Here is a 13922-nt window from a genome sequence, read left to right as displayed (position 1 = left end):
CCTTCTTTGTCTTCCTTTAATATCAACACAGCATAACTGGTCATCACAAAATTGCTCATTGAACATTGAAACAGGGGGACAGTGATCCATTCTAATCAACACATATTGCCATATGTTTAAAGATACAAACCACCTAATAAAGTCCCCAAAAGGCAAACAGCATGTTGCACATACGCAGTTATAACACAACAGTAAGCTCAGACGTCCTCCTTTTCCGTCCAAGAAAAAAGGGAAAACTCCATACACTCCCGAGAATGTTTCAAATTTCAAACTACTCTTCGGCCTCATGATTCCCCAACACGCCTAGATTTGCGCCCCTTCTCTTTCTTCCCCATAATTCAACAGCCCATAATGCAAAGTTGAACACCCAGCCTCCTGCAACCAACACCCCCGAAACAACATTAACCAGCCTGACCAGCAGAGCGAGCAAACTCCCTCGTTCCTCACTCACAACCAGCAAGATAGGCTCTATATCGAATTTAAAGAAGATTCCTGGAACAGAGTATGGGCCTTGTGATATCGTACGAGACTGGGAGGTGACTGCATATTGGTTGGTGAAGATGGTATTCTTGCGCTGGCTGACAGTGATGGTGGAAGGGTCAGGAAGCCGTTGGCTGTACGGATCAACAGTTCCGGCGCGGGTGTAGATTGTGGGGACGACAGAGAGATAGTATTGATACTTATAGAACTTGTCTTTTGTAGCCGCAACTGTTTTATCCAGTGGGTTCAATAACGTTGGATAATGAGGGCCGAAGGACAGTTCAGTAATCAGATGTGTGAAGTTCATATCTATTGCAGTTAGCAAGGCAACAAACACATAGAGATCCGGGCAGTAACATACCATTTACATTCACCATGCCGGTCGGATCATAATACCCCAGTCCCTTTGCGGTAATATGAAAGTTTCCCTGCACCTTGTTTCCTTCCAAACTACCATAAATCCGGCATGAATCGACCACATCTTTACGTTTCAATTTCGGTCCAGGAGGGAACTGTCGCTTCCAGCTCCGTCTAACTTCACCCAGCACATGGCCTACATGCTGATCCTCCTCCTGCTCAGCCAATCTCACATCATCCTCCGCGCTCAATGTCTGATATTGCCGAGACCCGCCCTTTCCAGCAAAATTCATTTCGCGATTCCAAGCGTCCCAGCTGGTCGGAGTTTTGTGAAGTAGCTCCGCTGCAAGGATAAAATCTCCAGCTGCATCCTGCATATTCACACGCAGTGAATCGCACGGCATCCGAACGACAAGATCGAGATTAAGCTGTATTTCCTCCGAAACACCCTTCTCCACACTAAAGTGATGGTTCTCCGTTCCTCCATGCCAGGAGATGAGCTCCGATAACACAAGCATACCACAAAAGAGAAAGATAAAAACGGTCCATTGGCCTCCGCGACGACTAGCCGTGGTATATGTAGGCTTGGTCTTTGCTATAATGGTACATACATCCGTCAGCATTGCACTGATTTGAGAAGCGTGGGAGGTTCCATGTGGCTCGAAGCCAATTGCTCTTTGCAAAAGTGCCACCAAAATCAACATAAGAAGGGGAGAGCTTACGAAAAGCATCGAACGTCCTCAAACCGGCCGCAATGCCGCTGTTCTCCCCGAACGCATCCTCGTCGAGGCCATGGTCCGCAAAACCGTTCATTGCGCCGGCGTGCGGGCGGGGCGGGGAGAGCTTCCAACCCACCTTGTCAATGGAAAAGATGCATGAACAGCCGCTAACAAAACACACCGCGAAATCGGGCCCTCCTCGCTCTCTCACTCCATCAAACTGCCGGAGCAACAGGTCGTGCTGCCTCGACCACTGCGTGCCCGGGTACCTTGTGCTTATTCATCCACGGGGCGGGATAAGGCCAGATCTCCAGAATCCCGCACCGCTATTCTAAAGCAAGCAAGCCTGCAGGGGTCAAACCTTAAGGGCTTACTCATCAGCGCTACAGCGGACATAACTAGTTAGGCAGTTTATTGTTTCGATCAAGCGAGCGGCAATATCAATGCCATAGGATTAAAATAATTACCGTCTAAGAGATATTGACAGGAAAGGAATTTCAAAACGAATGTAGTGGGTGGGAGAAGCGTAATTTCAAGGGGCGTGTCAGAAATTAAAAGAAAAGGAGACACGGTCTAAGGGCAAGTTTAGGGAATTAAAAAGAAAAAGTATAAGGAATCTAGAAGCGAACAGAGTGGCTGAAAAAACATCAACTGGGCATGTTAAATTGGTGACATATATGATGGAGAGCATGAGCATAACAAAGGAGACACAAAAGAGGAGGAAAGCAACAAGAAGGGGGAAGAAAAAACAAAGAAAGGGAGGCCCTCAAGGAGATTTCATTTAAAGCTGGCTCAAAAGACAAGCCTAAAGTTATACCATCATAAGACGACCCCCAGAACCATGAAAATGCACACATTAAAAGCCTTAGAACGAGAACACACTTTAACCTTGATGTGATGAAGACAAAGACAGCTGAAGGGTATGAACTGAATATTCAAAAGGGGATATATGACCAGAGGGTATCGTTTATCACTCTAGGGGAAGAGCAGGCGTGTATTATCTTTCTAGACAAAGGTCTGGAAAATAAATGCTCACTAAACTCTAGTCTTCTGTAGAGATGGGTTAGTACATGTGCATTTCAGTGACAATTATAGATGACGTACCAAACTAGTTGCAGCCGCAGCTGCAGCCAGATCTGGCTTCCCACTCGCACTTCTGCCTGCAGCTCTCGGGAGGGCAGAACCGGCCGCGGGAGGAGGGTTGGAAGTCCGTTTTGTCGCCGGCGTGGAGGTGACGTTTTGTACCGTCTGACGTTTTACAACGCCGGGTCTAACGGGAGAATTATTGGAAGAATTCCTTGCCGCTCCTCGCTTCGACGGTGGTTCCGGAAGAGGGCGTACGCCTGGCGTTGAACCCGATGTATGTCTTTTTGCGGGAGAATGACCCATGGACGTTAAGTGCAACCTTGCACGGGGATTGAACTTCATGCCAGTAATAAACTCGTGGTTCATCGCATCGTGTGGATTGAGGCGACGCGCTGGGTCCCATCGGAGACATCGTGCTAGGAAATCGAGGAACGCGGCATCGTCGCATTTTAGCACATGGCGGAGACTCTTGGAACTTGGCTTTCTCCGACGGCCTTTGGATGAAACGACATCGCGGGGTTTGCCGGTAGAGTCAAAGAAGAGTTTTCGTCGAGTGCTTTTTTCGATGAGATGCTTCTCTGGAGGGCCAAAGACTTCCATAATACATGCCAGCTGCTCTTGCTCGTTTTCTCCGGGGAAGAGAGGATAGCCCGTGTATAGTTCAGCCAAGATACAACCAAGACTCCACATGTCAATGGGCATGCCGTAGGACATGCCTAAAATCACTTCTGGGGAGCGATAGAAGCGGCTCTGGATGTAAGTGTACACTTTTTCGTTCTCAAAACAACTCGAGCCGAAGTCGATGACCCTGATTCCGGTTTGGAGAGGGTTAACCAGCAGAATATTCTCCGGCTTCAAATCACAATGGACAACCCTCTTGTTGTGAAGAAGGACAAGTGTACTCAAGATCTGCTTTGTGAACCGTCGAATCAATTTCAGCGAGAAGCCACGGAACTCGTGTGCCTTGATGAATTCATATAAATTCATTCCCAGCAGCTCGGTAGATATGCAAAGATGGCCACGGAAGTAAAAGCTTTGGACAAAGTTTACGACGCTATGGCGACGGTTTGGGTCCTGTGACATTGGGTCAGTCTCATAATGCTACATCTCGACAATCTCCAATCACGGTAATATCAAGCCTTACCCATTCTTTCAGCTTCTGTAAAATATTAACTTCGACAAGAGCCTGCTGATGGAATCTCTTTTTGTTTCGGATGATCTTCACCGCAACAAGCGTGCCCGTCTTGTGGTCCACACATCTAACAACCTGCCCGAAGCTTCCCTTTCCAAGGACGTCTATAATTTCATATCGATAAGCGAGGTGGTCTCCTATCACGATGTTGTAATCACCACGATCATCATCATAGCCGAAATTGCCAGTCGACGCATTTAGATCACCAACAAGCTTTTTGGCTTTGTGAGTGCCACAGAAGTAGATGTCTTTGAAATCGATAATCTCTCCTCTTTCAAAAATATTAAGATTCGCAACTTTTAGAGCTTGGGCAGCAGACGCCCGCTCCTTCGGGCTCGCTCGGCGACGGAGATCCTCCAGCTCCCGTGCTGCAACCTCAAAGTCCTTTCGCTTGCTACCAAGTTTGCGCATCTCTTCTTCAGCAGCAGCATCATCTCGATCGCCGGTCTGATCTTGAAGACGAGGTTTGGGAGTTGGCGACGGTTTCGATCCGGCCAGAAGCTTATGCACAGGTGACAGGATTGACGAATTCGGCTTGTTACCTGATGCCTCCGTATCACCAGAATCAATGGTCAGGCTTGGATTCTTGGCAAGGCCCTGCTCGCTACTAATGCTTTGGTTCCTCCGTGGTGACGGCACATTTACCAAATTAGAAATCGATGTACTTCTCTTCGATTTAAGTTGAGCCTGTTTCGAAGTTGGGCTTACTCGCGTGGTGGAAAGGTTGTTCCACGTCGCAGACGCGGGAAGTTTGGGCGGTGGCATACTATCATATTTGACAGGATCCATGGAAGGGTCGGAGATAATTTGCATTTTGGAGTGAACTCTATCATCTGCCCTCCGCGGGGAGGGAGGGGGAAAGCTTATTTCCGTTTCAGCATCATCAGGCGTGAGACCAAAGGCAAACAGATCTGTGTTAGAGAGCGACGAGATCTGAGTTTGTGGCCGCGGACCGATGAGCTTGCTAGGCGTAGGTTTCGAATATGAGTCCGATATTTGGTTGCGTACAAATCCAGGTTCGTCACCACCTCGAGGAAGGGAAGACGAGATGTAAGGAGAAATGTTCCTTGAGGATGAAAACTCCAACGTATCGAAGGCACTGGAACTATTCTCGGCTCGAAACTTTGCAAAATCCGTTCTGAGAGCAAAATGTGATGTGTTGCAACGTCCCGGATCACCGGGAGGGATTTCATTAAAGAAGCTAGCTTTTGATGCTGTCATCGGTGTACTGGGCGTTTTTGCGTTGATCTGACGGGGAGGCGTTGCCGCTACCTGAGGCGCCAAGTCCTGGGATGCCTTTTCGCGCAACGCATCGATTTTGGTATTTATAGGAACACTAAGGGGGAGTAAATTAAGAGGAGGAAGCTTCAATGGCTGGAGATTCTTTTTGCTGAGATTGACCGGTGGCCTCTGTTTCGTCTCCTTGGCGGGAGTTTCGGCAAGCGTTCGCTTGGAGACATGGACACCATCCCCAGGACGGCTGGAGCTGGAGTCCGAATCCAACTTTGACATATCAGCAAAGTTTGGAACCTCTAGCGGTAAGCTAGATTTTCGGGAAATGAATGATAGATGATGCTCATTCTTGGGCGACTCGTATAGTTTGGGAATAGCGGGCACCGGAGGGACGTCGTCTTCTGTGTTCCTATTATTATTATTATCCGTTCTAGGTTTAGGTGTAGGGAGTCGAGAAGAAGAAACGTTTTGCGAAAGACGTGCTTGGAAGGAACCGCTGGAGTTGCGCGCAGAATTATAGCTTGTGCTAGACGATAGGGATATGCCAGAGCCGTACGATTTGCGATGCGGGTCTGGAGTTGTCCTGGTGGATGACGGCGTCACGCTTTTCCTGGGTATTGCTGAAGGGGATGGAGCTGAAGATCGTGGACGGGGAAAACCGAGATCGAGATGTGTGGGAGAGGTTCGGGGTAAGGGAGGTGGGTGTGGAATAAGCGACATCCTCTTCATGCGCCGTGCATCTGTTGGGCTGATAGTTCGCGCGCCTAATCCAGTGGCATGCGGTGGCATGATCGAAATCCTCTTAGACGAAGATGGGGTGGTCAGCTTGACGATTGCACCTTTCACAGGTGTGCGGATCACATGGCTCGAAGATCGAGAATGGTCCCCTATAGTCGGGCTCGTCGTCGCATTATCCCGCACGGTGTGGCTTGGTGGTTGCAGCGATCTTGCCTTCTGGCTGCGAACTGCATGTAGCGCTGCTGAATTGAAGGCGGAATCCGACGTCTCTTGGTGGGAGTTGCGGGATGCAGCATTTGGCATCACCCGATTCTCTTCCATTGTTTTCTTTCTCGAAAAGCTCGGCCTTCTCATAGGAGGGGCAAGGCTCTCGCCATTGTCTGATACCAAACTTCCAGGCCCTATCGATTTTCGAGGTCGCCGAGGAGCGACCATGCTGGTTGGTACGGGGGGAACGTAACTCTGGCGTCTTGCTCTCCCTGTCGAGGATACAGATGACGGAGCAGGTTTTGATCCCGCCGAAGTCTGACCGGAGCGCGTAGCATTGCTAAGACGCCGAGTCACACCTGCTGGTCGCGGCTCTTTTGCAGTCTGAACAGAAGGACCCGTTGTCCAGCGATTCGTAGGTTTTGGGATGGCTACCGTACCCTCGTAACCAGCCGCACCACGACCAGGCAACGGAAAATGGCTCAAACTAGGCTCTTTTGACGTGATGCTGTTGTGGAAATCATCAAAATTAACTGGAACGAGGAACTCCCCATTTTCCGATAGTGTCTCATTTTCTTCGTTCACCGTTGAGCTACCTGCATTTGACTGAGTTCGCGACGGAGGATTGCCGGAATCTAAGGAGGTATTGCTGGACCGCATTGGGTTACCAAAGGTGCTCGATGGAACCCTAGAACAAGCACATATTAGAGTGGGTAAGAAACAGACATAGAATAGCCACGGATTCGAGGTACCGTCGAGCAGAATCCACATCTCGGGAGCCGAACGTTGAACCACGCTCGAGAATGGACTTTCTCCTCCTGGTTCCGGTGACACCAGCCGTACTCCCGGCCTGTGAATCGTACGTCTGGGAGCGAGCAACCGAAGCGTTCGAGGCGTTTTTGCGTAGGACTGTCCGTAATGGCAGTTCGGCTGCGATGGGAGCATTTGAAATGTTAGCAGGGTTTGATGTCTGGCAACCGGGCCATTCAAAACAAAAAAAGAAAACAACGAAAAGCGCCTATACCTCCAGAGCTAGAGCTGTCATTGTGATCCCGAGTTGACGAGTCTGACAGGGACATGCGTGACTGTGATGATTTGGGCAATCTCTGAGGGGGCATCTTGTTCGACATGGTCGAAACGGCAGAAACGCCCACCATAGGTCGCCAACCACGGTCGCACGCGAGCCTTTGATCCGAGGGAGAGGATGGACACAGCGGAGCAGGGTGCAATTAAGGGTACTAGACGTGTTTGAATCCAGCAAAAACGTCTAGAAAGGTTAGTTCGATCGCCGCAGGTCGTTGAGAAGCGAGACCTGTCGAGTTGCCGTTTACCAATCCATGACACACAGAAGGAGGGAAAAAAACACAAAAAACAAAAAAAAAAAAAGAAATAAGGAATTGGCGTCTCCAGTACGGTTCGAAATTGGGGATGCCGCAAAACCGTCCCTCAAAGGGGGGTGAGATTTGCAGCGGCAAGAATCGAAGCGAATTGCTTTGTTTGGAGAGACTTGTTGATTTTTGCTCTCCTGGGAATGGGAGGTCTCAGCAAAGTAACGGCGCCGGCTAACTAACTAGCAGGTATCCCAAGTTTGAGGTTGACAGCTTAGTAACCCACAGCTGCAAGCTTCGACGGTGAAGCACAGTTGGTCGGGAAACAACATGCAACATACGAACATACGCTTTGTTAATTTCACGGCGGGGGGGTCTATCGAGATGAAAAACGGGGGCAGATTCGATTGTCATTATTTTTCCCCCGTAACGACGTGAGTACAGCCTACTAAATAACCCGCTACACCGCAACACCTAACTAGTCAACAGTAACCACGTACACCGTAATTTTGCCTTATTTATCCCTCGAAGCGGCGGCTGGATTGCGATGTGCTGATGGCTCGGGAGGGCGAGCGGTTCCCACGTGATGTTACATGGAGGCGACCGCTTCGCTCCAGCCAGCGAGGGCCCAAGGGGTTTTTTCAACTAAAGACCATCCTGCGGCTACTATCAGCGTCGAGAGGCCTCCGCAACGGGCGAGATAACGGTCGCTTGGCTGCATGAACTAGTCGACGACAGAATACGGAGCCAGAAAATCGCTGGGAGGCTGGTTTCACTCTGCCACACCTTGAGCTGGAGGAACGGGGATCGGTATGACATCCGACCAGGGTTCAAGAGCACTCTCCACGACGAACGAAGGGGTGAGTGGAACAGGAGCAGTACAGTACTGCCTCACGCGCTGCCGGAGACGACTCGAGGGAAAAAGCAGATTCTCCCCAGAGAACAAACGGGCGGCTGGCGGAATAAGGGGCTGGGTTAGTCAGCAGGTTCCTCGGCTCGGATAAACCATACCGCGAGAGAGCATTCCAAGGAACGGGTGACGCCATGCGTGTCACATGCAGCGCTGCGCTGGCCCAGCAGGAGCGAGACAAGACAGGGCGGCGTGCTGGACAAGCGAACGGCAGCTGGCCCTGCTTCTATCTGCTTCCTCTTGACGGGAGATGCTGCTTTATGACAACGTCGTTCCCCTGCAAGACACCATGGAGGAAGCATCAGAGACCCGCGCGAATCGACATGACCCGGCTGCTCGCAGCGAAGGGCATCGCGAAGCTCCATCTCGTAGCAGGTTGTCCGCTATGTACGTCAGAGACAAACTCCATGATCTGAGACCCGGTCACTCTGCTAGCTCCTCCGTCTCGTTACAGGATCGTCTTTTCTCCAGGTACGCTTTTGAATCACGCTCGTTTCCCTTGATAAGACGTGATGCTTAACTTTTGGACCTCAGGCTCCTGCAGCAAGTGATGCCGGCAGAGGATGGCGAGGAAGAGGAGGAGCCCGAGGAGCCAAAATCTATGGAGCGGCCTCCGTTCAGTCTTCCGACAATGACAAACAACTTTCGACGGTTCAATGCAAGGTGGGCTTCTCCGGAACACACACTTCCCCCCCCCCCAAGTGGATGCGCCACCGGACAAATCCATGCTAACAGCGAGGTTAGGATCGGCATCGTTTTTCACTTTCAAAACAGACTGGTGAAACTGTTCAGCTGGAGGAAGCCAACTCAAACCTGGTCGTTTCTCTTCGTTTTTTCCTTTGTCTGCCTGGACCCCTACTTGTTGCTCATCTTGCCCTTCGTGGCTCTTCTCTTCTACATCATGGTCCCGGGGTTCTTAGCTCGACATCCTCCACCTCCTCCAAACGCCTCGACCTCCAGCACAACGCCATATTACTCCTATGAAGGCCCGGCCCTTGCGCCTGCAAAAACGATCAAACCAGTCCCGGAAACATCGAAGGACTTCTTCCACAACATGAGGGACTTGCAAAATTCAATGGCTGACTTTGCTAACCTACACGACGCTGCTGTTGCTCTTTTATCCCCAGCTACAAATTTCTCAGACGAAACACTCTCTTCAATGCTGTTTCTTCTATCCACCGTGCTCGCGGTGTGCCTTTTTCTCACAGCCCACCTTCTGCCTTGGCGTTTCATCTTTCTCTTCGCTGGTAACGCCGCAATCCTGTCCAACCATCCTCGCGCCGCAACAATGCTGAAAATATTTCAGCTCCAAGACGAGTCGACGACTCAGGTTTCAATAGAGAAACAAAAGGAGCCAGAAAACAACATCGTGGTGTGTGGAATATCTGTCCCAGCTACTTTATCTGGTCTCAGGGCATTACTGGAATCACTGGTTGCAGTCTCTCTTGATTCGTACCCCGAAGAGAGGGAGGTTGAAGTCTTTGAACTACAGCACAGAACGCTTTCTCCTTTTTCTGGAGCCTCAGAGTGGGAACCGTTCCTATTTACCCCAACTCCATATGACCCTCTTTCTCCATCTAGGATCGCGGGTGATCGACCAAAAGGTACCAGATTCTTTGAAGATATCCGTCCTCCACGCGGATGGGCTTGGAAAGGGAAAAAGTGGGAACTGGATCTCGACTGTAGGGAATGGGTAATGGAGCGCATGGTCACAGGGGTAGAGTTTGAAGTTCCCAGCAGCAACGGTGATGGAATTGGTGAAGAAGTCGGTGGGTGGGTTTGGGATTTGCCATTTCAGCCCCCCAGCGAAGGCCTGCAAGATAACACCGACGAGCTAGGCTGTGATGAATCACAAAATTCATGCTCTGACGCCACCATTAAGCCAGAGAATAACGTGTCTGGGATCAACGGATCATCCAAAGTCGAATGGGAGGAAGCCACTAAACATGCCGAAAGGACGGGGGAGTGGAGGAGAAGGCGATGGGTTCGGGTTGTACGGCGAGTCAAACATGACGAGAAAGTTGCAAGTGCCGCTTGATCACATCTCTATCACCATTTAGACATGTTGGAAGTGGACCAAATCTACTCCCGGATACGCCCATCTGGAAGTACAATGCCGTAATACCCGCAAGACTGGAAAACTTATCAAATTACGATTATATCAATTAGCGCTAGTGAAATCGGCAATTGGCTCTATGTTTTGACAAGATAAAAGGGATCTTTAGGAGTTAGTTCCAGTCAGGGCGAGACACTCTTTGCGCAAAGCGCAGTCTCAACGACGCTATCCTCCATTTGTGCACGCCCTGTCTACTGGGGCACAGAATAAAGCATAGCGACCCGGGGCAGACCTATTATTGACGTTCCCCGTAAAGCTGAGATATAACTACTATGTATCATTACATTGTTCCTGGTCGGAATTTGCTTTGGTAGTCTACTCCGTACCGGATGTCACCACCGGGACAAGTTCCTTCTCGGATCGAATTTTGGTTCAAGTAATATACCTTATATATAAACTTGATAATAATACTTCCTTCTGGCAGCCTAACAGTTGGGATGCTGTTGGCCGCCCAGGAGCGAAGGCCTTATGGATTGGTGGTTGGTGGCTTTGGGCTTAGTTTTGTTTGTCCTGTTTGCAGCAAACCTCAACCCCCCTTGCAGACCCAACAGTTCAAGTTCTGACTTGTTTCAGCCATGCTGGAACAGTGCAAGTATATACATGCGGTTGAAAATTGATTGCTTGCAATTTAGACATCCAAATGTTCTCATTCTCATTGCTTCTAATACCCATTAAGGAGGCTCAATCAATACAGGGGACACTTTGTTGAAAGCATGAAGAATGAACAGGATCAATATCACAAAACACCATTTCCTTTCATATCCATAGAACCCTTCCGTTGGGAATATCCTCCAAAATTCTAGCCTGGTGTGTTCCGTTGCTTAATTTGGTCGTGTCGCATCACAGTGGAGATCACGGCCTTCGGAGACACTTCAAGCAGCTGCAAATAAAGCGGCGGCAGCGACCACCTTGGCCAGAACCCATTTTTTATTCTCCATATTGCGAGCAGAATCGTTAGGCTTTTCGGAGGAGCGGGTGGGAGCAGCAGTGGCAGTATTGACGGGAGTATCGCTGGAGGCAGTGACACTGGCCTCGGGCACCACCACGGTGACAGTGATAGTTTCGGGTCCGTCGAGAGTCGTGGCTGTCTCGATGAATGAGCTATTCGCTGGTGGTTCCGTTGGGCGGGGACGAGACGTGGTCATGCTGATAGAGGCCAAACCAGGAAGATCTGTGCCCAGGATATCGCCGGCAACGGAGGTCGCAGGCTCGGTCGCCAGGCTGTGGTTCCAGTATGGAAGGAAGGGATCGAAGCTTATTGGGACAAATCTCTTGCGGAGTTCCCTAAATGTTACCCCCAACCTTCCTTGTGTGTCGTTTGGTTTCGGCTTGGTTGGCTGGTCGAAAGAACCGGGTGCACTTCCACGCACACACTTGGCCTCCATGGAGCTGACTTCCTGGCCTAGAAGTTGAGGGAAATGTCAGTTTCAATCCGCAAGCTTTAATGAAATGCTCTTAGCTCGCTCTTAAGGAGACCTTACATCTTGCGTCAACCTTTGCGCCAGCCGAGTCAAGGTTCGCCAGCCTGTTGGATGAAGAATCAGCATCATGCTCCAGGCATATGACACCTATAACTACATCGGGTGTGCGACACATACTGTTCAGCACAATTAATGAACTCAACTTTGCCGTCTTCCGAACACTTTTTCAGGAAGTCTACTGCCGTGCAGTATGTTCCTCCTTCTAGTCCGCGACACGGATGCGGGTGCCTTTGGGAGACATCCAGTCAGTTGGGACAGAGAACGCTGGTTACAGCGGGTTGGACTTACCTAACATTGCGCGAAGCAACGCCAGCAGCAAGGAATGCGATAACAACAGTTTCAGGGAGCTTCATCTTGGCCACACTCGTGATACAAGCCGATTAAATGATGTGGTGCAAAGAGAGATATGACAGTCAGCCAAAGCCGGGTCGGTTAGAAGACAAGGCAAAGAACTGAACAGAACTTCGCAAAGTGGAGATTGCTTGCAAAGAGAAATAGTGAGGACAGGGTGAATTTATGCGTGAATGAAGGACCCTGTTTACCCTCGCAACCGGCCAGTTCCGTTTTAGGAGATCACGTTACTTATGTTGCTGTGCTGGTATTTGCTGCACGGGATGACCCGCTGGAGTCACACTCCGTTGCTGAATGCACTATGCATTTCTATGAAGGCGTGCTCTGGTCGGAGGTGACTTGATCATTGTAGAGGATATATCCTGTTGGTTTAGCTGGCTATGGGAATGGCGCCTGCATGAAGAGAGTTGAAGCGGTGTGGTATGTTTAATATACTGTAGCTTGGTCATACTTTTGGATATGTTGTAGAGGACTCCGTAGGCATATCAAGCATGTAAAGAGTAACATGACCTGAAAGTGATTGATAAGTCCACTGGAAGTAGCACGAAATGTGGATCGAGAAATGCAGTGGACTCTAATCTTCTACAAGCCAGAGTGGCAGAGTTGAAGTCCTCATATAAGTCAAGTTGAAAAAACGTAATCCATTAATAAAGTCTGTACGGGTTGAGGATATTCTATCCCTAGCTCCTCCATTCCGAAGTCCACCGTAAACGCCATATTTCACCCAAAATGCGCAAGTAACCGAGGCCATTATTTTTTATTTCCATGCCATTTTCTTAACCTCCTTCTTATATCTCCTTCGGTCTGCTGCATCGGATTAAGTTTCCTATCTCTCACCATCGCAGGAACGTCGTCGCCGTATTTGTCGACCAGCCGTTGTAGCCACTCCTCTTCCCGTTTGCTCTGATGTCTGGGCTTTCTTTTCTTGACTCTCTCTTCTTCAGCTGCAGCTTGCCGCTCCAGGGCAGAAACAACGTCCGTAGAGGCACCCGTGTCACGTAGAGTAGAGTCCTCAACGTCCGAAAGTTCATTCAGGGGATCATCGAGGGGGTTTGTTCTTCGGCGTTTATGCCCCGCGACCTCTATTGTCCCATCGTCTCCAGCTTGATCGGGTTGAATTATACGGAGAATCTTGCCAGTTTCCGGATCACGCTCCACCCGGGCTTCACTGGGTTGTATTTGCGCAGCTGTTTTCCCTTTTGTAGCTAAGGAACTGATGTTATTGAGTGCGCCTGCTGAGACTCCCTTTTCCACACCGCCGGTCGGGGCATTTAGACGGGTGGCAAGCCCAAGACGACGATAATTTTGAGCAAGTGTTAATTTTTTATCCCTAAGGCAAATTGTTAGCCATTCCTGCTTGAAGGGGAGCAAAGCAAGCTACCTGCTATGTACTCACCAGTTCTGCGCGATGATCGAATTTCCCAGCACATTAATCTTCTTCTTTCCACTCTTCGACTTTCCGCTCTTTATTTTGATTTTGGGTGCCGAAGAGCGATTCTTCTTTTTCTGTAAAACTCGACCCATATTGATTGAATGCAGCGATACCTTCTCTCTTCAAGCTTCCACCGCGACTCAGCAAAAATATCGATGTTTATCTGTTTGCAGCGTATCTTGGCACGTTTGCTAATCTCCATAATGCCAAGCCCTCATGAAACTTAAATTGCGGATAGGGCTTGTGGCCTCACGTGCTCGTATTGATGGGATCAGTCCAGCTCAGCATCCAG

General features: G+C 49.7%; 5 protein-coding genes across 5 annotated transcripts; 1 reads left to right on the top strand and 4 right to left on the bottom strand.

The window, feature by feature from the left end:
* Positions 1 to 34: 34 nt before the first annotated feature.
* Positions 35 to 1836, bottom strand: CIMG_00135 (COPII-coated vesicle protein). The gene is made up of 3 exons (XM_001246363.2): positions 1560 to 1836; positions 842 to 1432; positions 35 to 789 (listed from the first exon to the last, which is right to left on the bottom strand). The coding sequence occupies exons 1-3, from the start codon at positions 1648 to 1650 to the stop codon at positions 272 to 274; spliced, it is 1200 nt and encodes a 399-aa protein (XP_001246364.1). The 5' UTR covers positions 1651 to 1836; the 3' UTR covers positions 35 to 271.
* Positions 1837 to 1989: 153 nt separating this feature from the next.
* CIMG_00136 (CMGC/DYRK/DYRK2 protein kinase) lies at positions 1990 to 7368 on the bottom strand. Its single transcript, XM_001246364.2, has 5 exons — positions 7037 to 7368; positions 6765 to 6942; positions 3787 to 6700; positions 2661 to 3716; positions 1990 to 2606 (listed from the first exon to the last, which is right to left on the bottom strand). Exons 1-5 carry the CDS (start codon positions 7167 to 7169, stop codon positions 2592 to 2594), a joined length of 4296 nt encoding a protein of 1431 aa, XP_001246365.1. The 5' UTR covers positions 7170 to 7368; the 3' UTR covers positions 1990 to 2591.
* A 1057-nt stretch (positions 7369 to 8425) lies between these two features.
* Positions 8426 to 10454, top strand: CIMG_00137 (peroxin 24). The gene is made up of 3 exons (XM_001246365.2): positions 8426 to 8721; positions 8785 to 8913; positions 8995 to 10454. The coding sequence occupies exons 1-3, from the start codon at positions 8501 to 8503 to the stop codon at positions 10286 to 10288; spliced, it is 1644 nt and encodes a 547-aa protein (XP_001246366.2). The 5' UTR covers positions 8426 to 8500; the 3' UTR covers positions 10289 to 10454.
* A 501-nt stretch (positions 10455 to 10955) lies between these two features.
* On the bottom strand, positions 10956 to 12648 carry CIMG_00138 (uncharacterized protein). The gene has a single exon (XM_001246366.2). The coding sequence runs from the start codon at positions 11749 to 11751 to the stop codon at positions 11239 to 11241; it is 513 nt and encodes a 170-aa protein (XP_001246367.2). The 5' UTR covers positions 11752 to 12648; the 3' UTR covers positions 10956 to 11238.
* A 167-nt stretch (positions 12649 to 12815) lies between these two features.
* CIMG_00139 (66S preribosome component NOP16) lies at positions 12816 to 13757 on the bottom strand. The gene is made up of 2 exons (XM_001246367.2): positions 13595 to 13757; positions 12816 to 13528 (listed from the first exon to the last, which is right to left on the bottom strand). Exons 1-2 carry the CDS (start codon positions 13720 to 13722, stop codon positions 12949 to 12951), a joined length of 708 nt encoding a protein of 235 aa, XP_001246368.1. The 5' UTR covers positions 13723 to 13757; the 3' UTR covers positions 12816 to 12948.
* Positions 13758 to 13922: the final 165 nt, after the last annotated feature.

Source organism: Coccidioides immitis (genome assembly GCF_000149335.2).
Source record: "Coccidioides immitis RS genomic scaffold supercont3.1, whole genome shotgun sequence".
In the NCBI taxonomy this organism is placed as follows: domain Eukaryota; kingdom Fungi; phylum Ascomycota; class Eurotiomycetes; order Onygenales; family Onygenaceae; genus Coccidioides; species Coccidioides immitis.
This window is presented reverse-complemented; position numbering and strand designations above follow the sequence as displayed.